The sequence below is a fragment of the Astatotilapia calliptera genome, chromosome 4, assembly GCF_900246225.1.
Source record: "Astatotilapia calliptera chromosome 4, fAstCal1.2, whole genome shotgun sequence".
Taxonomy (NCBI): Eukaryota; Metazoa; Chordata; class Actinopteri; order Cichliformes; family Cichlidae; genus Astatotilapia; species Astatotilapia calliptera.
The window spans coordinates 1,552,501-1,574,865 of record NC_039305.1 but is presented as its reverse complement, the minus strand read 5'-3'; the positions used below and the strand labels follow the sequence as shown (position 1 = coordinate 1,574,865).

The window sequence follows — 22,365 nt, the reverse complement described above, 5'->3', positions numbered from 1 at the left end:
CCAGGGGGCGCTACACTTATTGTGCATTGTGCAACCATTAGATCAGGGGTGCCCAATCCCAGTCCTCGAGAGCTACTACCCTGCAGCTTTTAGATGCATCCCTACAACTCCCTGAATCAAATGAATGGCTTGTTATCAGGCCTTTGCCAAACACGAAGAGGTAATCAAACCATTTGATTCAGCTGTGTTGGAGTAGGGATGCATCTAAAAGCTGCAGGACGGTAGCTCTCGAGGACCGGGATTGGGCACCCCTGCATTAGATAAATGTGGAGGTTCTGGTTTTAGCATCACCCAGACTAAGATACCGGCTAATTAACACTTTCATGCATTATGACAATCTGGATTGGTTTTTAAGTATTTTTATTCATATTTAGGAATGAAAAAGATTTCTAAACTTTTTTTCATTTCATTTTTGTTTAAACATGTGCTTTTCAAAGACTTTTACATGTCCACTTAGGTGGACAACATCACCTTTGGAGTGGGTGGCAAGTATGGGGTGACATCAGTGTCCAATGTAGTGGTTTATGTGAAAGTATACCATCAACACAAACAAGCAAACAGCCTTTGAATAGCTGTAACTGTAGTGACCACTGTGTGAAACGGTTAAATAACATCCAATCAAATCCAGCAGTTTCACAGAACTGGAGCTCACACCTGTTGGACCGTCTGTTAGTACAGTGACCTCACAGCAGCCATATTATTGGTCAGAGGGCTCCAACAACACAAACATGGTCCAGAGGTCCAGTTCAGGTGAAGCGAGCGGCTACAGCTGCCTTTCACCTCTCGGTTTGCCTCTGGTGGATGTTGCAGGAACTGCAGATTTCTGAGCTTCTTCAGCTCAAAAGAGAAGCTGCTTCGTCTTCAAGATGGACATGGGTGTATTTGGACAGTCGTGATCTCAAAATGATGAAATGTTTGGAACAATCTGGAGTCCATGGTGATGCAAGGTGTGATGCGAACAACCTGAGGTGGTATTGGACAACATCACAGCTCATTTTTAGACATGGGCGCATATTTAAAATGCAAAGTGCTTCAGTAAATCTGAACTTTACTGAAAGGTGCATGCATTACTTTAAAGTCAGTAAATTATTGGTTTGCTAATTGATTCTGGATGAAAGCCAGTGAAGGATGATTGAACCCGCTCTCAGGTTTGTCCTTTTTTGCTTGTGTTTTTGTTTTTTTACTGTCGCGAAGTTAAAAACTAAACAAAAACAAAACGCACGCGATCGTCGATGTAACATTGCTTAAACAGGGTGACGTATGATTGACAGGAACTCTAACCAATGAGGAAACGACGGCGACAAAACGAACGAATCGGTTGCCTAATGTAGATAAGTGGGCGGGGTTTGCGTTTAGTGCGCTCGTTTTAATTACCGGGGTGGGCCTGGTGAGTATGGGCGTAGCGTGGAAGTTGCCGCATCGGGGCAGCTAAGTGCTTACGTCACAGGGATGGTCATTTACACGCAGTCCAAGCTGCTCCGCTCATGAACGCGTTCGTTTGAATTTGAACTGGAATCCGTGGATCGGGCCGCCAGCCACAGTGGGGCCGCATCACGTGTGCGGCGGGACCCGGGTGCGGTAAATCGAGCGCACCTGGCGCTGTTTTGTTGTTGTTTTCCAGGTGCGCCGTGTTCGGCCTGTCAAACCGCGTGACTTCGTACCGGGACGGCAACACCGGAGTAACGGGGATGCACGTGACTAAAAAGTATTATTTACACGCTAAGCCTCGTGCACGTGTCACTCTGGCCATTTGTGGCGGTTCGTTTGTTTAAAAGTCGCCGTGTCCCTGAGCTAGCGCCGTTAGCCTGCTGCGCTAGCTTACTTTACGATTCTGCGGTAAAACTGCGCCACCTTTGCGGGACGGCGCCGTGTGTGCGGGCAGGGCCAGATCATTGCATGCTAGGCTTCAGCTGGTTTGGCGGCTTTCTGCAGAGGTGGACTCTTTGATGTCATTGTTCGCGCAGAGGACGTTTTACCTGTAATTTGTCTACCTGACGCTTTCCCCTCCTTTTTCAGGAGCAGGAGCACCATGAAGCCACCTCCACTGACGCAGTCTCCTCCTGTGCGCAGCTCTGTAAGTACAGGTGACTGCTGGTCTCAGACAGGTGTGTCTGGTCAGCTGACACACCTGCTGTTTGGAAACAGCCTGAATAAAAGGCTTTATTATGAAACTCCATCAAAATAAGTCATCACAGGCTCAGATGTGGAAGCTTGTCTCTGCCACTGAAACGTCTTTTTTCCATCCATTTTCTTCCATTTATCCAATTCAGGATTGTGTTTGAGCTGCAGGTTATCCCTGCTCTCATAGGCCGGGAGGTGGGGTACACCTGGACAGGTAGGCAGTCTGTCAGGGCTCGTTAACCTTAAATCTCTGGCCTGTGGAGAACTCAGACTGGGACAGGTTGGGTTAGCGTCTCAACCTTTAACGTTTTCTTCTCTCAAACAATAAAACAACTAAAATGTTGACTTGTGGATGTTTGAAACGTGTTTTCATTGGACTCGAGCTGTCAGCCGAGACTTCAGTGCTGAGGCGGCGCTGCGCTGTATTTAATGAAAGCTTAAATGTTTGAGGGCTCGTTTATTTCAGGGCGGTTTCCTGAAGCTGAGGTTTATTTCTGTGCTCCTCACCATGGTCCACGTGTACTCGTGTTTTCCCACCTGACCCCTCACAATCAGCTGACTTTACCTGCACCTTAAGTATGACCTGCTCTCACGCCTCACCTGTGTCTGCAGGTATTTGAAGGCGTCTACAACAACGCGCGCATGCTTCACTTCCTCACAGCGGTGGTGGTGAGTCCGTTTCTGCCTTTTTGTTTCTGGTTGCTGTTTTTTGGCTGAGTGCCGCAGATGCACTGAAGCCGTCCTCTCTGCTGCTTCCAGGGCTCCACCTGCGACGTGAGAGTGAAAAATGGTGCCGTGTACGAGGGAATCTTCAAGACGCTGAGCTCGCAGGTGACTTTTTTTAAAACGGCTGATATTTTGACCTTCAGTGTTTTTGCTTCTCAGGGGTTCAGACACACGGCTCTCTCCTGCTGTCCGTTTTGTCTCTTTGCTCGTGTCTGAGTCTGCTCCCGTTGAAGGTTTCTTCCTGTTAAAAGGGAGGTCTTCTTCCCCAATGTCACCAAGTCCTGCCCTTAGTGGGGGTTTGTCTTTACCATCACTGAGTCTTTACTTTGCAATTTGACGCAGTTCTGATGCATCAAACTGCCGTCTGTGAGGTCACTCCTGCAGAAGCTTCACTGGTTAAATGGCTGTAATCTGTCTGCATGTGTCAGTGTGAGCTGGCTGTGGATGCTGTTCACAAAGTGAGTGACGGAGGAGGAGGGAGCCAGCCCTCTGCTCCCAGGATCGAGGATGTTACGGACACCATGATCTTCAGCCCCGCTGACCTCGTCACTATGACGTGCCGGGACGTCGACTTGACCTTTGCCGTCAGAGGTAAATGGGCTCCGCCCACGTTTAGATTAGAACTGCATTTATTTTCTTTAAAAAAACAAAAATCAGGTTTGCGTGTGAGCTCCAGGTCTCAGGGGAGAGTCGGAGGGTTAATGGGGAATATTACCTGTGCGAGTAATAAATATTCAAAACTGGATAACGTGATGATCAGCGGCGCGTTAACTGGTTTGTGCGTCGGATGCTGCAGAGATGAAGGATCTGAAGTGGTCGGACCGAAGCCTGATTTTTTTTTTTTTTTTTTTTGTCTGCAGACTCGTTCACGGACTCGGCCATCGGCTCGTCACGGCTGAACGGGGAGCACCGGGAGAAGGTGCTGCAGCGGTGGGACGGGGATGGAAACGGAGACGGCTTTGACCTGGACTCGGACACGGTGAGGAAGCTTTTAATTTCGAAGGGAAAGTTTTACACTGACCCGCAGCACCCCCTCTGCTCTTACTGACCTCTACTGCTGCCTCTGGTGGACGTTAGAGGAACTGCAGCTCCTGTTTCAGGCCGTTCTCTCACAGCTGAACCGAGCAGACCATTTCACAAAAACTTCTTACTGAAATGTTTGAAAACCAACGACACAAATCAGGTGGACTCTTACCTGTAAATCTCAAACGTACGGTTTTATTAACAAATGAAGCAGAATTATTTCCAAAGAAAGGTTTTATTATTTAGGACAAACTGATGCTTTTGGCTTGTCAGCACTGCCCTGCTGATTTTGAAGATATTTTCCTGTTGGGTTCACGTGGAGTACCTCGCTGAAATGAGACGTCTCCGATTCATTCGTTTTTTTTTTCCCTTTGTGTCAGTCGAACGGCTGGGACGCCAACGAGATGTTCAAGTTTAACGAGGAAGCGTATGGCGTGAAGTCGACCTACGACTCGAGCCTCTCCATGTACACGTAAGGAAACAAACCTTTTCAGGTTCACCAGCTGTGTCTCCGTCTGCCAGACGTGAAACATAAAAATGTTCGCATATGTTGTGAAGAGTCGGTTTTCATGATTTTAAATGAGGGTCTCTCCTTCCTTCTGTCATGCTTTTCCCAGCATGCCTTTGCAGAGGGGGAACTTGGAGGTGTACCGGCAGCGGGAGGCTAGGGCGGCGCAGCTAGCCAGTGAGATCGAGAGCAGCCTGCAGTACCGCCGCCGCGTCTCCCTGGAGAACGACGAGGGAAGGAGCGAGGAGGACAAGTACAGCTCGGTGGTCCGAGAGCGGGAGGAGAGGACGAGTCCTGGGTTCGCCTCCACGAGCAGGTAACGGGAACGTGGCGCACCTGGCGAGGCAGAAAATAATAAAACATTTTAAAAATGACCAAAAATTCCCAAAATACAAACTTTCCTGCCTGAATTTGCCTCAGAAGTTCCCAGGATGTTTTCCCGACCTGAAGCTGCTCTCGCTTCCTGTTTCCCTCCCTTGTTTCTCAGGGAGGCGAAGTACGTCCCCCTCCCTCAGAGGGCTCGAGAGACTGGCCCGTCTGCCAGCAGCATCAGACCCGGGGCCTCCGGCCGAGCAGCACCGCCTCCCTCCAGACACCTCCCGCCCAGCTGCTCCTCCCCCAAACCATCCTCTGATAGGAGCAGCCCTATGTCTGTCAGGACCGCCTGCTCTCCCAGCCAATCACGGAGCAGCCCACCTGCCGCCAGCAGCCCGCCCCACACCAACCACGTTCTTCCACACTCGCGCTCGCACCCGCAGGCGCTAACCGACACCACGCGCTCGTCTGTAAACGGTGGTACGAAGCTTCTGTGTGTGTCGAGCAGCTCCCTCTTGTGGTCACATCATGCACTAACGTCTATGTTTGATCGTCTCCTTCAGTTTCATCCAGAATGTCTCCGAAATCCCTTCAGAGATTCCAGAGCAACAGAACGCTGCGGAGCCCGAACTCCCAGTCCACGCCTGCAGGTACTGCACACACACACACACGCACACGCACGCACACGCACACAAAAGCTGAGCAGAGCTTCCTCCTTCCTTCCTCCTGGACGCTCACCTGTTCCTCCTCTTCCTCATCTCCGTCTGTCCTTCAGCATCTCGTGCTATGAAACCAGACGCCCCTCCCCAGGATCCTCCATCTGTCGACCCCGGTTCCTCCTCCCTTTCCACTGTCACCATGGCGACCACCACCAAACCCACTGGCCCCACCCCCCTCTTCCCCGTGGACGGTGAGCTGATGTTTGATTTATTTGTCGCGTGTGCGGCGCTCACAGACCGCTGTGTGAAACCTGTGCTAACGTGTTCCTCTGCAGTGAGTGAAGTCCTGGGCAACGCCGCCAAAGAGCCGCCTGAAGGTCCGCCCGCTCCACAGGACGGCAAGAACAGCAAAGGTACAAAAACCTCCACCCGCCTGCCGCTGCCTTCGTCAGCCCTCCTCACTCCGCCTCTCTTCCTGTTCGCAGCTCCGTCTGTGCAGCAGAGGTCTCAGCTGGAGGAGCTCCGCAAGTTTGGCAAAGAGTTCAGGGTAATCACGGTGGTCACATGATGTCACCTGCTGTGATGTCATTTTAAAAAATGAAAGAAATGGAGCGTCTGCAGTCGCTGGTCTCACCGAGGTCTTCCTCTTTGTCACTCAGCTGCAGGCGAGCTCCTCCCCTTTGCCGAGCCCCGCCTCTGTAGACACCCTTCAGGATAGCCCCACCCCCTCCACGGAGTGTTCCTCCTCCTCCTCCTTGTCGTCCCCCAGCCCACCGAGGCCTGTCGTGGCTACAGAGGTAGCTCCACCCATCTCAGCACCTGCTGCCCTGCTGCCTGCAGCTCCACCCGGCCCCCGCTCCTCAGGGACAGAGGGGCCGACTGCGACCCCGATCGGAGGGGAGCTGAGCAGCGAGCGAGCGGCGACGCCGACGGCAGCGTGAGTGAAGCGAGTAGCAAATGTAAAGACGCCGTGATGGCGCTGTAACACGTGTTCACGCGTCTCCGTGGTTCTGATGTTTTCAGGCAGGTGAAAAACTCGACGCTGAATCCAAACGCCAAGGAGTTTCTTCCCGTTAAAGGAAACGCGGTAAGTCCTCAGAGGTCGCGCCCGAGTCGTGCTTCGTGCACACTTCTCAAACATGCCGCTCATTGTGACTTGCAGAAACCCGCCTCGAACCCCGTCCCGCCTCGGCCGACCCCGCCCAGCCCCGCGGTGGTCCTCCCAGGACAGCCAGGAGGAGGGGCCATCTACAGCAGCCCACCTGCACACTACCTGTCCTACATCTCCCCCATCCCCCTGCAGGGACACTCCATCCAGGTGTGTTTTTATTTAAATGTCCGTCTCAGGGGGCGGGGTTGGTGATGACACTGATGTGATGTAATGGCGTCCTCGTGTCCTCCTCAGGCTCCTCAGCTGTATCAGTACACCGTGTCGACCATCAGTCAGGGGAAATACCCCAGACCCAAAGGTACACGCCGCACTCACGCCTCCATATTTGGTGTCCCTGTGAGAAACGAGCGCTTTTCTTTTCCCGTGCCGCCGCCTCCAGTTCAGATCAGGACGCTGTGTGTCTGTTAGTCCTGCAGTTTGATCGTTGGACGTTCAAATTTATTGTGCTGGTTGAGTTCAGTGATCCAGGTGTTCTTCTGCTCCAGGGTTGGTCGGGGGTCCGCGTCCGGAGCACCACGGCTCCCCGGCCTCCTCCATGATCTCGGCCTCGGCAGCAGGGCCCCAGCTGGTGGCTTCTCCTTACCCCCAGTCCTACCTGCAGTACAGTCAGGTGATCCAGGCCTTGCCCCCACACTTCCACGGACAGGTAAGTGCAGCGTGCTCTTCGCCTGTCGCTGAACCAGGTTTCTGTGAGACGTGCTATCGTGCAGTCGTCACAAAACACGTGACCTCAGTGACGGCCGCTCGCTTACTGTTGATGTCTCTGCGGCGGTTACGGAAACATTTACAGGAAGATGAGTTCACGTTTCGTCTTCTGTGCTTTTTAAAACGTGGTGCTGACTTTGTCCTCTCTCTTTAACCATAGCCGATTTACTCGATGCTGCAGGGAGCGAGGATGCTGACCGCCGGGGCCGCTCAGCCGCTCGGGCCCCCGGGCCCCCAGTTCCCCGGGCAGGCCGACGGCCCGCCGGGCCCCCAGCAGGCCATGTACGGTAAGAGAGGAGCTGCATGTTAAAATTTGAGCTTCAAACACAAATTTATCTCCTTTTGTTTCACATGCAGCTCAGAGTTGCTGCTTAATGACCCACACAAGTAAATATTTATTGTGAAGCAGATTCAGCTTTCAGTCTGAACGTGTCTTCAGCTGAAACAGGACGTTTAGAGACGTCTTTACAGGAACAACAGACGATTCGACGTCTTCGTGGTTCAGACAGATTTGAGAGCTCTGACTGTTTGACCTGATGCGGCGTTCGACTCCTCTGTGATGAAGCTGACATCAAGAATAATATCAGACTAGAGATGAGCTCAAATACATGCAGAAGAGTGTAGGCAGGGTGGAGTGGGTGGGGACAAGTGTCGGGGTGACAGATGGTCTTGGTGGTGTCAAAGAGCAGGTTATTGTGAGAACCCCACCCAGTCAGGTGCTTCACCTCCTCCCTACAGTCTCTCACTGTGGTGTTGGTGGAGAGAGGGGGTTCAGGATGAGGGTGGAGGAGACCTGTTGGGGTTTGCTGGTCAGAAAGCTCAGTATCTGGGCGGACCTCGCCAGTTTTCACTCTCAGCAGAGCATCCAGGGGGCCAGATGTTTCACACCCCTGGAGGAGTTTGGTGGTTGCATTGTGTCGTCTGCATAAAGACTAATAACATTTACAGGTCGTGCAAAAAAAGACGTTTAAACTGGAGCTGGGCATCGTCACTGATTTCTAGAATCGATTCAATTTGAATCTGGGAAATTCTGACAGACAGAAATATTATAATTCAGATCAGCACATTTACATATTTTTGTACCTATAAAAAGGAAGCTGACACTTGTGAGACTTTATCAAAGGTGTGAGCGTCACAGCAGAGGCCTTTGTGTCAAAGCAGCTGAAGATAAAACAGAAAAACATGAAGCAGATTTTCCTGTTCTGGATTTTATAAAAATATTCTGCAGTCGATCAAAAAGGAAAGAAAACCATTAATCAGCACATGAACATCACCTCTGAAGTTACAGCGGTTTTATTACAGACACAGCGTTTTGCATTTTGTATCATTTCAAAAAGTTTAAAAAGTATTTCAACAGCAGAAATGAGGTCTTGTTTTCGGTAGAGATGGACCGATCCGATATTACGTATCGGTATCGGTCCGATACTGACCTAAATTACTGGATCGGATATCGGAGAAAAATAAAAAATTTAATCCGATCCATTAAATATCACGAAAGCACCTCACAAAACTTGCAACACGCCGTAACTCACCTCAGAACGTATGCATCACGTGAAAGAGCAGCTGTGGCATGCAGGACCTGTTGGTGGTCTGGATAGCATGTGGAGCTTCGCTAGCAACCCAGCATTTCATCTCCGACAAAGTTATCCCCGAGAGAAGTAAAGCAAGTGTGTAAGTCCATCTCTGAATGTTTGTAAAGCATTCCCACGTTAAGCTTAACAAACGACTGCCTCTTCTTGCTGCTACTTCAATCGTGAAACTGCTTAAATCAGCTGATTGGCTTTTCTGTCGCGAGTCTCTCGTTTGTTTTTGGTCCACTTTGCACCAGAAAGAGGAAACCAGCGGCTGAACAACAGCAGCACGTTTAAGCTTGATAAGCTGTTGTTAGAATTTATTTAATATTAATTTCTACACCAGGATCTTTTTCTATGTAGCTGACGGCTGGTAACTGTGCAGGGGCGGATCTAGCAAAGTTTAGCCAGGGGGGCCGATAGGGCATTAACAGGGAAAAGGGGGCACAAAGACATACTTTTCTTTCTTATTCTCATTTAAAATGTCTAGCTTTTAATAAATAATTATCTGACACCCAAAGTTTTAATTTGATGTAAAATGAATAGAAGTCAATTACTGTATATAGTGACTATTAAGTCTAATATATATACCCTAGTAAGCTATAGTACTTTTTACTTTGGGAAGGTACCATCTGTGCAGTCTGCAATTTTGTTGAAGAAAGATGTTGAATCTATTTAATATTTCTTGAAAAATAATTGATTTCTGTGTATTTTTTTTCACACTGCATCAAATTAAGGTTGATTACGTCGATTAAGCATCATGAGGTGGAGCGTGAGGGGTGGTTCCTTATTTTTTTATTTATTTCTTTTTGTTGTTGCTGGGAGTTGGAACCCTATTAGTTAGGTTGCTTAATATTTACGCTAAGTACTCTTTAAAATACCAGAATAGGGAGGATGGTGTAGGTCTAAGTTTATTAGATTGATCAGTATTGCTGAACTATGAAATATTTTTTTTGTATACAGGTATAACAGAATAGCTTTAGTGTAGTTGTTGTTTTAAACTTGAGTATGAACTTGCAGACTTGCAAAATGCAGCAAGATATTTTAAAAAACAGTTTTGTTGATTAAAAAACACTATATCGGATTCATATCGGTATCGGCAGATATCCAAATTTATGATATCGGTATCGGTATCGGACATAAAAAAGTGGTATCGTGCCATCTCTAGTTTTCGGTAGACTTGTGCGTAACAAGCAAGCGAATAATGCAGAAAACAGATTTTTAGACAGAGAGCGGTGCGCTTTTTATTGTGGTGGCAGCAAAACAGCAAAGTCAGAGTGAATCCACGACGATGTTTGTGTGAAGCGTAGTTTATTGTTTGGAGAGAGATCAAACTAACAGCTTCAGAATCAGCACAAAAAGGGCGTGAACACAAAGCTCGACCCGCCGACAGAGTCGGCGAGCTGTCGGCTTTCAGCCCCGACCGTGTCCGTGCCGTCGCTGAGAAAGTCACAGCTCGCTGATCCTGATGCGTCGGCGGGTCGAGCTTTGTGTTCACGTCTCTGTGCAGAAGCCTGTTCCTGCTCTCAGTTACTGTTTTCATCTTTGGTGGTTGTTGAAGTTTTGTGAGGTTTCACCTGAGATTCTGGCGTTTCGGGAAAAATTCATCTATATTAAAAAATCGATTCAGGATTTGAATGAATCGATTTCACGTTATCCAGAATCGATTTTAATCGATAAATCGATGATTAAAACCCGCCCCTAGTTTAAACCAGACTTTGACCACCAGGGGGCAGCGCTTTAGAGCGGATCGTAGATGCTCTTTGTTCGATCCCCGTTTCCTCGGGTTGCTGTTGTAAAGAAGATGCTTGTTATTTGTCTGCTTAAGTAAAGGTTAAAGGTCACTGCGCCATGTTGTGCTTCAAATTGTTTTTGCACACCGTTCCAGCTCTGGTCTGTTCGGCTTCTCTCAGATGATAAAGTCATCGTGGACATTTCCTCTGTGAAAACTCTTTAATTTACAATAAAAAGCGTAAAATCGTTGAAGGTGTGACTGGTTTAACCCACCTGTGTGAGGTGGGAATGCTGATTAGAGCTCATCCTTCCTCCTCTCTCAGCTCCTCAGTCCATCCATACTCACCACTCGGGCTCCCTCCATCCTCCTCAGCCCTCCAGCACACCCACTGGGAGTCACCCCCCACCCCAGCACACGGCCCCCAGCCCAGGACACGCTCAGGTGGGTGCATTCTGACGCCAACGATGACTAATCCATCGCATCTGAAGTTTTTGTTCAAAGTCAGGAGAAACTGATAACGCCGCCGTCAGGTTTGTTTTTCTAAATGTTTTAATGTATTTATTGGTTCACACTCCTCAGGTGAGTCAGGGCGCCTCTCAACCTCAGTCCTTGTTTCACTCCGGAGGTCTGTCGGCTCCCACGCCCCCTAACCTGCCGCCGGGCCACGGCTCGCCGCAGGCCGCCTACGCCATGCAGGGATACGGCTTGCCCACGCCCCAGCAGCTGACCCACGGCTTCCCGTCAATCAGCCAGCTCACACAGGTGAACAGGAAGAGCACCTGCCTGAGATAAACCGAACGTGAGGTGTTTCTGCCGCTTTAACCGTTCTTTAGATTCATGTGAGAACAAGTCGGGTTCAGGAATCCGCTGTTCTCACCGTGTGTTGTTTGCAGAGGTAAACGTGAAACCTGGAGTATCAGCCAAAATAAAAACATTTATATTATAATATTAATCAGCTGATTAATAACGTGAGGTTTCTTTCATCTTTGAGCTCGGCGCCCCCTGCTGTCAGATTGAAACCTCTCCTGTTTGTCCTCTGCAGGCTCACATAACGGGCGGCATGTCGGGACCGCACCACGCTGCCGGCCACGGCCCCCCGCCTGTCATGCTGCACTACGCCCCCCCTCAGCAGGGTGGCGGCTCCAACCCCCAGCACGGCCCGCCGCCCCAGCAGGGGGCGCCGCAGCACTTCTACATCGGACCCGGTCAAGGTGAGGGGAACAAACCTCCCACAGACTTAAATCTCAGCTCCTGCTGCGACCGTCAAACACAGGCTCGCATGAAACTCACAGCAGAAACAAAGTCGACGGTCGGGTCGTCTGCAGGGAAACCTGAGGGTTATTGGCCACTGAATTATTAGTAAATGAATCAAATCAATGATAATTGGCCTAATCTAAGCTGTGGGAGTGCATCGGCGCCATCGAGCAGGAGACGGTTGGCTCCAGATGGCGCTCCGGGCTGTGAGGAGGATTTAATCCCGAGCTTTTGTGTTTGGTGTCTTCCAGCTGTCCAGGTCCAGGCTCACCCCGCCCAGCAGCTGTCCTTCCATCCGTCCGCCAACTGAAGCCGGCCGGATTCACGATAGCGGCGTCGCCTCCACCTCGTAACATTCCCCGCACGCCTGACACGAGTTGATGTTCTCACCTGGATGTTTTTTAAAAAGCAGATCAGACGGAAACGCCTCGCGTGAGGCGGAGCTTCTCGATTTTTAACACGTAGGCAGAGACCGTCTGTACACACGGACATGAAACTGGACTGAAGACGTTCAAACTGGTGGAAACTTTGTGTGCCCCATTCTTCCTCTGTCCTTTTTACAGACGAAACCAGTTCATTATTAATAAAAGCACTGAAACCGCTTTGGTTCTGTCTCCGTGAAGAGTTTGATTCACTGTAACCTCCAGCTGGGCGCAGATAGACTCGGATTCAGGTTTTCTTTAAAACATTTAATTTGTAGTTCTTTAAAAAACATTTGTTCTCACACTCAGGTTTTTACAGGCCCAGAGACGACAGCAAACAGCAACTGCACATAAATACATGAAAAACACTGGATGGATGAGAACGTTCTCAGGAGGTGTCATCAAAGTAAAGCTCAAACATGTCGCCCCTCATGACGCGAGGCGTGTGAAAGGAAGAGTTAACCAATGAAATAAAACCTAACGTATTTAAGTCAAATATTTAAAGAGAGAGAGAAACCTGTGAGTCAGAGTCACGGGAGAGAAACTGATCTGACGCCTCCTCGCACTGCTGGATTTGTCGCTGCTACAAAAGCGAATAACAGGATCCTAATTTAGTGTTCCCACCTTCGTGACTTATAAATACTCTATGGTGTCTCTATGGTGACGCTCGGGGAAACCTGCACAGCGACTTCCTGTTCCGGTTCCAGCCTGTAGGGGGAGCAGGTTTGAAAATGGGACGGCAGTCTACCCACTAAGGAGGAAATGAAATCTGACTGCCGGTTATTACTTTCATTTATTTAAATAAGGTGACGGCAGAGATCAGCTGGCGTGAGGCCGTCTGCGGTCGCTGTGACGGGCTGGCGCGATGATCGGGCTCGTCTGCCGCAGGGACGCTCGGCCGGTTGTATTCTGCTTTTATTGCCGAGTGTGTAATTTTGCAGTTTTTGTTTCAGAGCAGTGACGTTTGGGCCGGATACGCCACACAAATACAAATCCTCACCGTAAACAGATTACATGTCATTTCCGGTCGAGTCGCGCCGCTCCAGGTTCCCGAGTGTAACTGCAGCGTAAAGGTCCAAAAACACTCCAGCAGATATTTACACAAAACCAAAGAAGCAAAACTTGACTTCCTGTTTGGACCGAGGACGCCGCTGGAACAGGATGGATTCCTCCAGAGCACGGCTGGCATTTACCTGGTTTCCAGGTATCTGATGGCCAAAGTGGAAGTTTCAAATGTGCAGTTTTACGCCTCCGTCAGTCTGATCACACTGACACTGCTGAGCCTGCAGGAAGTGGGGAGGAAGGTGTTTCAGGTCTTCATCTCAGTTTCTTATCTCAGTCGTTCAGCTTAAAAAAAACACAAAACAAAAAAAACTGGTCGGGCGTCGTTATGGAGGAAGGTGAACGCTCGATGTGGTCGTCAGTGGTTGACTAGTCCCATCTGAAAAGAAGAAGACAGCGACTGAGCCGACGTCTCCAACGAGAAGCTGAATGTTGGCGAGTCGCTTCGACTTACAGGTTGGTTGACGTAGTTGGACTCTTCGTACTCGTCTTCGCTGCTCTGAGCGGATGAACCTGGAGTGGACCCTGAACAAAAGACAAACATCCGACCTTTTATAACCACGTGTGCTTAAAAAACCAAAACATTCAGTGAGTTATTTTGTCACAGAGGATTATCGAAGCTTATTTGCTGATGACATGTCAATCAAAAGAAGACAACTTTACTTTGATAAGTCGCACGACGGGGGAAGGTACCGGACAGTTGGAGCATAGCGTCGGGTGCGCAGTGCAGTATACCTTTTGGTGCCACGTTCTCATAGGGTTCGTCGTCGTCGTCTTCTTCTGAGCAGAGAACAGAGGCGGCGATGCGGCGTGATTAAAAATGAATTCTGACTTCTGTTTGAACAGCTGCTTGTTTTGGCGTTCAGACATTTTAAAACTTGTCATACTTTCCTGTTTTGTTTCCGTTTTAAATAAAAGGAAAAGAAACGTTTGAAACGCGTTGAAGCTGAACAACTATGTTGCCTTACCATCGAGGTTCACGTAATTATGATCTGTGAAAGAGCACAAACAGCTGATGAGTCCACATTCTGTTGACTCCCCAACATCCGTGTTTTACGATGAAAGATCCAAACTGCACCTGAACTGGGCGTCGAGGCTCGGCTCTCGATGTCCGCCGGGACTCCTTTGCTCTCCTCCGGATTGTCGGGTAACACCTCTCTGGGGAAACCACAGAAGAAGAGGAAGATCAGTTTAGAGCGCCATCACTGAGGTGCAAACACCAGCTGGAAGCTGCACGTGGAAACCTACATGTAATTATCATGATCGTCAACGTCCTTCTCAGGTTCTGTGGAAAAACAAAAGTCAGCTAAACATCACGTTCCTGCACACTGACATCACAGGGTCAAAGGTCAGAGTTTTCTTCCTGACTTAAATCTAACAAATCCCAGATTCTAATCCGAGTCTGCAGCCCAATCCCAGTCCAGACCAGCTCTCCCAGTCCAAAGAGCTTAACCAGTCCACTACAACCATAACCAGGTTAAAGAGGTCCAATATTAAATCCCAGGTCCAGTTTAACTAATCTCAAAGTTAAATAAATCCTAAAATCTCAGAGTTAAACCTATTAAATCCAGTCTAACAGTTTCCGCAAGTCTCACTGATAAATCGCTTTTGGAGGCCGAGAAGCTTCAGGTCTTGGAAGTCAACGCCAACAAGACAAAGTGATGAAAGTCAGTCACTGGTTTTTGTTTTTCACACAGAAATGTCACAATATTGAGATTAAAAGTAGATCTTCATCTCCCAGCTGCTTCCTTTAGAGGTCACCGCAGCGGATCATCTACCTCCACCTCCTCCAACCAACTCTGCACCAACCAGTCTAAACTTATCAGATCAGATGTCAGTTCTGAACTGTGGCAGCCTGAGAGGTGAAACATCTTCACGAAGCTCCTCTGAGCTGTTCCTCTGAACAGGCAACAAGCCGGTGTACTCCTGGCATAAAGTCTAATCGTGTGGCTCATCAAAAATGACTCTCTTTAATCCAAAACGGCTCAGATGGGTCTGATCCTCTGGACCACAGCTCTGTCTGTGCATCTGATGATCTGAGCTTCATCTGACTGATGCTGGGCTCACTGTGCAAATGCAAATGGGTCTGATTGCAAAAAGAGGAGGGTGTACCCGTACCTGGATTCTCATAACTCGGGTTGCTCTCTGTAGGACAGAATTGGAGCAACAGGTTTGGGTAAGAAGGTAAAACAGAAAAATACAACTTAAATAATGCGTTGTCCTTTCCAGGCTCACCAGTTTCTGTTGGGGTGTAAGGTCTGTGCTCAGGTTTGGTTGAACTGTGAAACACAAAAAAGAGATCTGTGCACATCACACAACGATTTCTAAAGCTCTGCACGCTCCCAGGAGAGCGTCTCCTGCTCGCCAACGTTCATCACCTGAACCAGGTGCGCTCATAACACAGAGGGACTTACAAAGGAAGCCGCAGGTGGGGGTCAGGTGGAGGGGTTGTAATGATGACGGGGTTCGGGGGTAGGGTCGGCTGGGCTGGAACACAGATCAGTGTTAGCTTCATCATCATCAGCATAGAGAGGTATAAAGCACTCGTATCCGTTTTTAAGAGCAGTCGTCCATCCTCGGGGAGGGGACAACTTTACTTTCTCCTAAAAGCTCAAAGTTTCAGTTTTTATTATTTCGTTTACCTCCGTAAAACCAAACCAGCAGATTGCATCAGCTAGTTACACTTGTTTCCCATCCTCGCTGACCTGCATTGGCTTCCCATCAAATACCGCATTGATTTTAAAATGATAAATGACTTTGCTCCCAGATATCTTACTGAACCTCTCAGCTTGTACACTCCTGGCAGAGCACTGAGATCAACAATCGCTCTCAGTGCAGCCTGGGTCTCGGCTGAAGGCCAGAGGTGATCATGCTTTTGCCATAGCTGCACCCGAACTCTGAAATAATCGTCCTACTGCTGTTCACTGAATCAGTTCAATCTTTTAAATCGTGATTGAAACCCATTTATTCAATCTAGCCTTCCCTAGTTAGTGCCTGTATCCTGCAAATGTTCCCTTACGTAGTTTTAATCATTTTATTTTATTGCTGAATAATCTCTGTGTTTTGTATTTACACTGCGCTGAGGCTAATTCGTGCGCTCCACCTGTTGGTGTATTTAGACCCTGTTATTGTTCCTATCTCTAATTTATTGTATTACTGTGAAGCACTTTGGTGTACCGCTGCTTTTTAAATGTGCTATACAAAGAAGGTTGTATTGTATTAGTTATTTCATTTGAAGTCAGCGTTGATGTTAAATGTGACCACAGTTTGAAGGTACGCACACAGAAAATCCGTGCACGTCGGACCAAAGCTCAGGCTGATTTCAAAGCTTACCAACGCTGATGCTGCCGCTCGCAAGGCTTCTGGAAGTCGGCATGGAGAGAGGAGCTTAAAGAGACGAGCAATAATGAGACCGATTATTGTGAAGTGTGAGTCACGCAAAGCTGCACAGAGTAAAAACACAGAGGTGGAAATGTGAAGGTGATGAGTGACCGACATCGCAGAGCAGAATCGACCACGTGTTCATGGACCGTTGGTTTGAGCTGATGGTTGGACTGATGTTTCAGACTTACCTGCATGGATGACTCTGAATTCAGGTGATCTGAAAAAACAAACATCATCGTTTCTAAGCTTTGACTCATCGATGAAAAGTTCCTCTGTGCTGCAGACGGGAACACTTACGTGTACTCTTCTGAAGCTGTTTGTTGGATGGACCCTGATGGGCGAGAAAAGAAAGATTATAATGTGTCAGTAGCTCAAAGCAGAAATCTCAGAAGACGCTGTGCTGGACACGATGGGTGTGAAAGATCTGGTCTGAGTCAGAGATAAAAGGCGTTTCTGAAAACCACAGGGTGGTTTGTGCTCGAGTCAGGTCAGCCTGTGGTTAACAGCGGTTAGCCGCAGGTTGATACAGTGTCAACTGCAACTTTCACCCACGCAGTGGACCTTTGTTCCTGCAGTCCAAACAGATGACGGCCAGGAGGACGATGGAGACGAAGACGGCGGCCGACACGAGGAGAAGGAACCAGGAGAAGTCCATGGTTTATCTGAGAGGGAAAGGAGAAGATCACAGGTCAGGTCTTAACCTCCGTCACTGCAGATAAGGACGACTGAGGTCGAGTAACTTCAGTTATTTAAAGCAGACTTTGATCAAACCTGGAACAAACCTGAACTTTATCAGATGTGTTTGAGCCTAAAGTGATGTTCAGATTCTGAAGTTTACTTTCACTTTGTTATCAGTCATCAATCTGCACAGCAGGAAACCAAACAGCTTACTGTTGAACTTCCTCTGAGGTCTTCCTCCTGCCTGCAGCTCCATCGTCATCATCCCCCCTCCCTCCTCTGCACATGCTCAGACTGTCTCAGCCTCTCTGACTCTGAGCCGTGCCCCTCACTCCCAGTGAACATCTGAACATCTGCTATCGATCTAATCAGTCAACAAATAAAAGGATGTCCTGTTCACAGAAGCATTCACATCATCTGCTGCGTTGAGCAGTCCAGGCCGTGCCAGACTGAGTTACTGAGACATAATTAGCAAAGGCTGGATCGGATGAAAGCAATCTGATTGGTCAAGGCTCGTGGTGACGACGATTGGCTGGGAATAGTTTTTTGCTTTAGTCATTAAAAACTTTAATCTTCATCATGATATATATAAATATATATAAATACACACACACACAGTCATGAGCTGGTCATGAGCTATATAGCATGGCGGCGGCAGCGTCATGGCGTGGGGGCATTTGTCAGGTTGATGGTTTAGTTAGTGCAGTGGGAAAAATACAAATCCACTCTGAGTGAAAAACCTTTTCAGGTCATGTTTTCACTGCTGTTTGTTACTCAAAAGGCTACAAGCTGAATCTCAGGAAGCTGGGTGAAGACGAAGCAGCACGTTTTGATCCGGACTTTCTTTAGACCTGAAAGAAAGAAAATTCCCTCGAGTGAAGGATTCGCTGGCCGAGTGCTTTTGTTCTGTTTGGATTAAGAGTAACTCGTAAACCTGTGTCAGGTCAGTGCTGACCCACCTGGGGTTATGGTTAGGGTTTGGACTAATCCACTCATTTCAACAGACGAGTGGGTTTTTTTCTTCAGTTTTTACAGGAGGACAAAATATTGGAGACTTTGTTTTACAGGCAGCGTCTTCTAGTTTGAGCCTGTTTATCTGAAGCGGGCGTCCGGTGGCCTGCAGAGCGCGTGAGCTCTTGTTCTCTGCCGATGATTGTGTTTCACCATTTAATGCTAAAAAAGGAAGCAGGAAGTGTCCCACAAACGTGCACACACACATTCTGGTTAGAATAAAAAACAGAGTCTCAGCCGTGAAAAACCTGCTCCTCACAACAACAAGTCTTTAAACGTGAGCATGGAGGATTGTTACCGCGAGCCGTCTCTTCTCTGGAAGTTTGGTGTTTTTCATTCTGTGGTTTTTCTCGGCTTTTGAACACAACAACTGGAAACTTCCACCAATGAAGCTGCACAAACAAGTCAAATTTCCACTGGCTTCAAACACAAAACAAAAGCTTCAGTTTAATTCAGATTTTGAAGCTAAATGTTCAGAAGTCGTGCGATCAAAGCCGTCCTCCTCGGGTTCATAACGCCGACCCGAACTGCGCTGGATGAGACATAAAAACCAGAAACCTTTGTGGTCTGGCTGACAAACGGTTTCATGCTACATTTCTACATCACTGGAGGAAAAGTGCATGTGTGCAGAGCTGAGGGCTGCTGCACCCGCTCAACTCTGACTGTTACCTGCAGTAAGGTCAGAAAAAAGAAAGGAAAACCTGCAGAAGACATGAATCTGAAAAGTGATACCGATGCTTATGATGGGCCATATACATGTTACATCACATCACAAACACCAAATTCCTGCTGGAGCAACACCCTGGACCCAAACATCCACCCACAGATGTGAAGAAGCATCTTCATCCAGCACAAGTACAGACGGTGCGTCGGTGAGCCGGGACTCTGTGGGATCAGACGACCAAACTAAAGTCACATTTTGACATACTCGGGTCTACGTGTACTTCATGTAAATGATGTACCGTCATCATTTACATGAAGTACAGACGGCCACAGGAACCTGGATAACATTAGCTAACATTAGCTAACATTAGCTAACATTACCGGTAGCTAACATTAGCTAACATTAGCGGGCGGCCTCTGTCGCTCCACAACAAGTCACTGAAACTGAGCAGAGAGCAGTTTACGTGACTGAGGTCTGGTAGGGTTTGATTTTCTAAGCTGTCTGCAGGTCATTGACAGCAGGTCTCTTTTGCACCAGCACATCATACAAAATACAGATTTTCACAAACTTGTCAGGAACGACCAGGAAAGCTCATCTCACATTATAATCGGACTCATTTTGCCACAAGTAAGTTTGAGTTTGACAAACGCTCGTGTGCTCGTCTTCATCACACGAGGCCGTGAACACGAGGAAGCTGTTCAAATGAAACCGGCTGTCCTATTTTCTTAAATAACTGGTGGTTTTTACCTTCCTGAGTTATCACAAAGAACAGTGTGATGCTAATCTGCTCTCAGGGGTGCGTCACACAGGAAGGAAAACCATCCACCACGTGGTGCGACTGACTGGTACTGCTCGCTTTCTTTCCCCTGCAAACCCAAAAGTCTCCAGTAAACAAGGCCAGCCGGCTCCGAACGCTGGAAACACACTTCAGAGGAAACAAGATGATGGAAACCCGACTCAGACGAACATCTTCGGCCTCGGCTTCGCAGCTTTTACTGCATCTCACAAACATCAATTCCACACTGCAGCGAGGAAGGCCGCCATCTTGCAAATGTAGAGCCCGCCACAAAACCCCCCGAAAGGTTTTATTAAACTCTGTCAGCAAACAGAAGCTCGTCTAATAAGGTCACAGCTGTGCAAAGGAAACGAACTGACTGATAATGATCGGTTTTATCTGAGCTGCACATGTTTCTGAGCTAAAAATCAAATATCAACAGTGAAAATCATGCACCACACCTCAAAGCTCAACATCAAACTCAGCTCATGAACGATTACATCCTTTCATATTATTACATCATCTTCTTAACGATGCTTTAATTCAGTTTCTTCAACTGCCATGAAATCCATGAAATTAATCAAATATGTTTTGAAATCTTCAAAAGCAGGTTAGAAATCCGTCCAAAGGTGGATCTAAACCTAATCCCTGAAACCGCATCAGATCAAACCAAAGATAAAATTAGGTAATTGAATTAGGCTGAAACCAGTCTAAAACCAAGCCCAAAGCCACATCTGAAAGTCTAAAGTCACACAGACAGACAAAAGAGACCTCCCGAATTCACAAAAGCTCTGCCGCGTCTTTCAAGATTCTGCCAAAACAAATTTGTTTGAAATTTATTTTTCTTCTAGTCCAAAATAACTTCAGTCAGAAACCAGTCAGTGTAAAGACCAGTCTGAAACTGGGTCTCAAATCACCTTTAATACAGAGTCTAAACCCAGTAGACACTGAGATGGTCCGAAGACACGAAACTAGGTCAGCTCAAAATCAGTCAAAAAACCCCCACGTCCAAGACCCAGTCCGAGCCCACGTTTGGAAATCAAACAAAAAATGGCTGAAAACCAGTCCTCAACCAGTCTATAACCAGTTATAACCCATCATAACTAATCTATAATGGTTATAACCATTCTATAACCCATTATGACAGTTTTAACCGTCTATAACCAGTTATTCAATTCAGTTCAGTTTTATTCATATAGCGCCAAATCACAACAAGAGTCACCTCAAGGCGCTTTATACTGTAAGGTATATAATATTATAATAATATACATAATATATATATAATTATAATATATATAATATAATAATATACAATAATATATATCATCTATAACCAGTTCTAATCCATCTATAACCCATTTTAACCAGTGTATAATGATTATAAGTATCTGTAACGGTTTATAACCAGGCTAAGTCTTTAGCACTAACTCATGAATCCTAATGATTCTTGAGTTTCTGAGATCTTTACGTGATCAGCAGGATTTTTTAACCCTAACATCCTCACATGTTTCTGTTTGTTCACGATTATCAAACTGTGAGCAATAAAATACACAAAAATGTCGAGTGCAGCAAAAATGAAAATGAGAATTAGCGCTCATATTTTCAAAGTGATATAGATATTTTTAATTTGTTAGAAAGTCCAAAAGCTCCAGACTGAAGCCAGACCAGGCCCGAGTCCAGACCACAGCTCTGATGTGTGGAGTTGGACTGAAGACGCTGAGTCTGACTGAGTCAGGGGGATCCTGCGATTCTCAACAGAAAGTAGAAACACTAAAGTCAAGTAGAAACACTGTGCTGCAGGTTTTCTGGCATCATCAGGGTGAACTTCAGGAAGTCACATGTTCCAGTCTTCAGATAAAGTCCTGATAATCAGCTCCGTCAAACTGTCAGCGCGCTTCAATGTGCAGCTCAGACAGGATGCAAACAGGCTTTGAGCTGCAGCTGGAGGCTTACACAGCAGCCTGCTGCTCATTTTAACTCCATCACTCCAACGTGTTGCTTATTTTACTCTCGTTCACAGCGCTCCAGCACCGCGTCATGAAGGCGCATCATAAATAAGCGTTGCTCACTCACAACTCAAACAGCTACAGTTCTAAAAATATGAGGTTAAAACATGAGATTTTTTTTATGTAATCACTCTTGTGTGTTTGTTTTTATTGTTTGCTGTGAGTGAAGACAGCCATAAACACAAAGGTGTAAGAAAACCTGCCCTCCATGCGCACAACCACAGGGGAACTCTTTTTTTGCTGTGCTCTACATTATGTGACAACTGAAAATAAGGCAGGAGGCGTTTTGGGGTTTTGCCACGTAAAGAAAGCTGTTTCTCTGAAGTGAAGCTGCAGATCTGCTCATGTATGAAGAACCTGCCGGCACCAGCGGCCTGTTCGGCCTGAACTCACAGCAAACCAGGTCACCTGACATCTGGCCCTGCAATGAGACGCCAAACACAGCCGAGCGGGGCTGTAAATGTGGCCCCGAGAAGACTCCTCGACCGCGATGCACAAAAACCTGAAAATTCAGCTTTTTCTTCTTTTGTTTCACATTTCAGAGATCCTGGAGCCGCTGATACGCGCAGCGCTCT

The 22,365-nt window shown here is 47.5% G+C and overlaps 2 protein-coding genes across 13 annotated transcripts in view; one reads left to right on the top strand and one right to left on the bottom strand.

The window, feature by feature from the left end:
* The first annotated feature begins 888 nt into the window (after positions 1–888).
* On the top strand, positions 889–12,394 carry atxn2l (ataxin 2-like). 6 transcript variants are annotated; one of them, XM_026163887.1, is made up of 23 exons: positions 889–947; positions 2,017–2,074; positions 2,734–2,790; positions 2,881–2,952; positions 3,276–3,438; positions 3,708–3,826; positions 4,251–4,342; positions 4,488–4,694; positions 4,866–5,170; positions 5,257–5,343; positions 5,469–5,603; positions 5,688–5,765; positions 5,838–5,899; positions 6,012–6,289; positions 6,376–6,439; positions 6,515–6,670; positions 6,758–6,821; positions 7,009–7,169; positions 7,389–7,515; positions 10,857–10,975; positions 11,114–11,296; positions 11,577–11,745; positions 12,040–12,394. In XM_026163887.1, exons 1-23 carry the CDS (start codon positions 904–906, stop codon positions 12,096–12,098), a joined length of 2,859 nt encoding a protein of 952 aa, XP_026019672.1. In that variant the 5' UTR covers positions 889–903; the 3' UTR covers positions 12,099–12,394. The 6 variants fall into 6 exon arrangements, with proteins under 6 accessions (XP_026019672.1, XP_026019671.1, XP_026019674.1 ...); XM_026163886.1 differs by having other exon boundaries at positions 4,866–5,173; XM_026163889.1 differs by lacking the exon at positions 889–947 and adding an exon at positions 1,414–1,573 and having other exon boundaries at positions 4,866–5,173.
* A 68-nt stretch (positions 12,395–12,462) lies between these two features.
* Positions 12,463–22,365, bottom strand: part of lat (linker for activation of T cells) — an 11,504-nt gene continuing 1,601 nt past the window's right edge. The window contains exons 2-14 of one of the 7 annotated variants that reach the window (XM_026163898.1): positions 17,209–17,318; positions 16,954–16,987; positions 16,845–16,873; positions 16,606–16,659; positions 15,687–15,759; positions 15,508–15,551; positions 15,391–15,417; positions 14,521–14,557; positions 14,351–14,430; positions 14,241–14,264; positions 13,936–14,052; positions 13,727–13,797; positions 12,463–13,651 (exon numbers count right to left, since the gene is read on the bottom strand). In XM_026163898.1, coding sequence (XP_026019683.1) covers positions 13,631–13,651; positions 13,727–13,797; positions 13,936–14,052; positions 14,241–14,264; positions 14,351–14,430; positions 14,521–14,557; positions 15,391–15,417; positions 15,508–15,551; positions 15,687–15,759; positions 16,606–16,659; positions 16,845–16,873; positions 16,954–16,987; positions 17,209–17,311 — 714 coding nt within the window. In that variant the 5' untranslated portion in view covers positions 17,312–17,318 and the 3' untranslated portion in view covers positions 12,463–13,630. Of the gene's footprint in view, positions 13,652–13,726; positions 13,798–13,935; positions 14,053–14,240; positions 14,265–14,350; positions 14,431–14,520; positions 14,558–15,390; positions 15,552–15,686; positions 15,760–16,605; positions 16,660–16,844; positions 16,874–16,953; positions 16,988–17,208; positions 17,319–19,756; positions 20,310–22,365 lie in introns of those variants that run through there. The other 6 variants (XM_026163894.1, XM_026163897.1, XM_026163895.1 and 3 more) reach the window with 6 other exon arrangements.

What these genes read in the sequence shown, in the direction of transcription:
- atxn2l (XM_026163886.1), top strand. Translation starts at nt 904, where the DNA reads ATGATGAAATGTTTGGAACAATCTGGAGTCCATGGTGATGCAAG. An exon ending in ACTTCCTCACAGCGGTGGTG is followed by an intron (nt 2,791 to 2,880) that starts GTGAGTCCGTTT and finishes TGCTGCTTCCAG; the next exon opens with GGCTCCACCTGCGACGTGAG. An exon ending in CCAGCCCAGGACACGCTCAG is followed by an intron (nt 10,976 to 11,113) that starts GTGGGTGCATTC and finishes CACACTCCTCAG; the next exon opens with GTGAGTCAGGGCGCCTCTCA.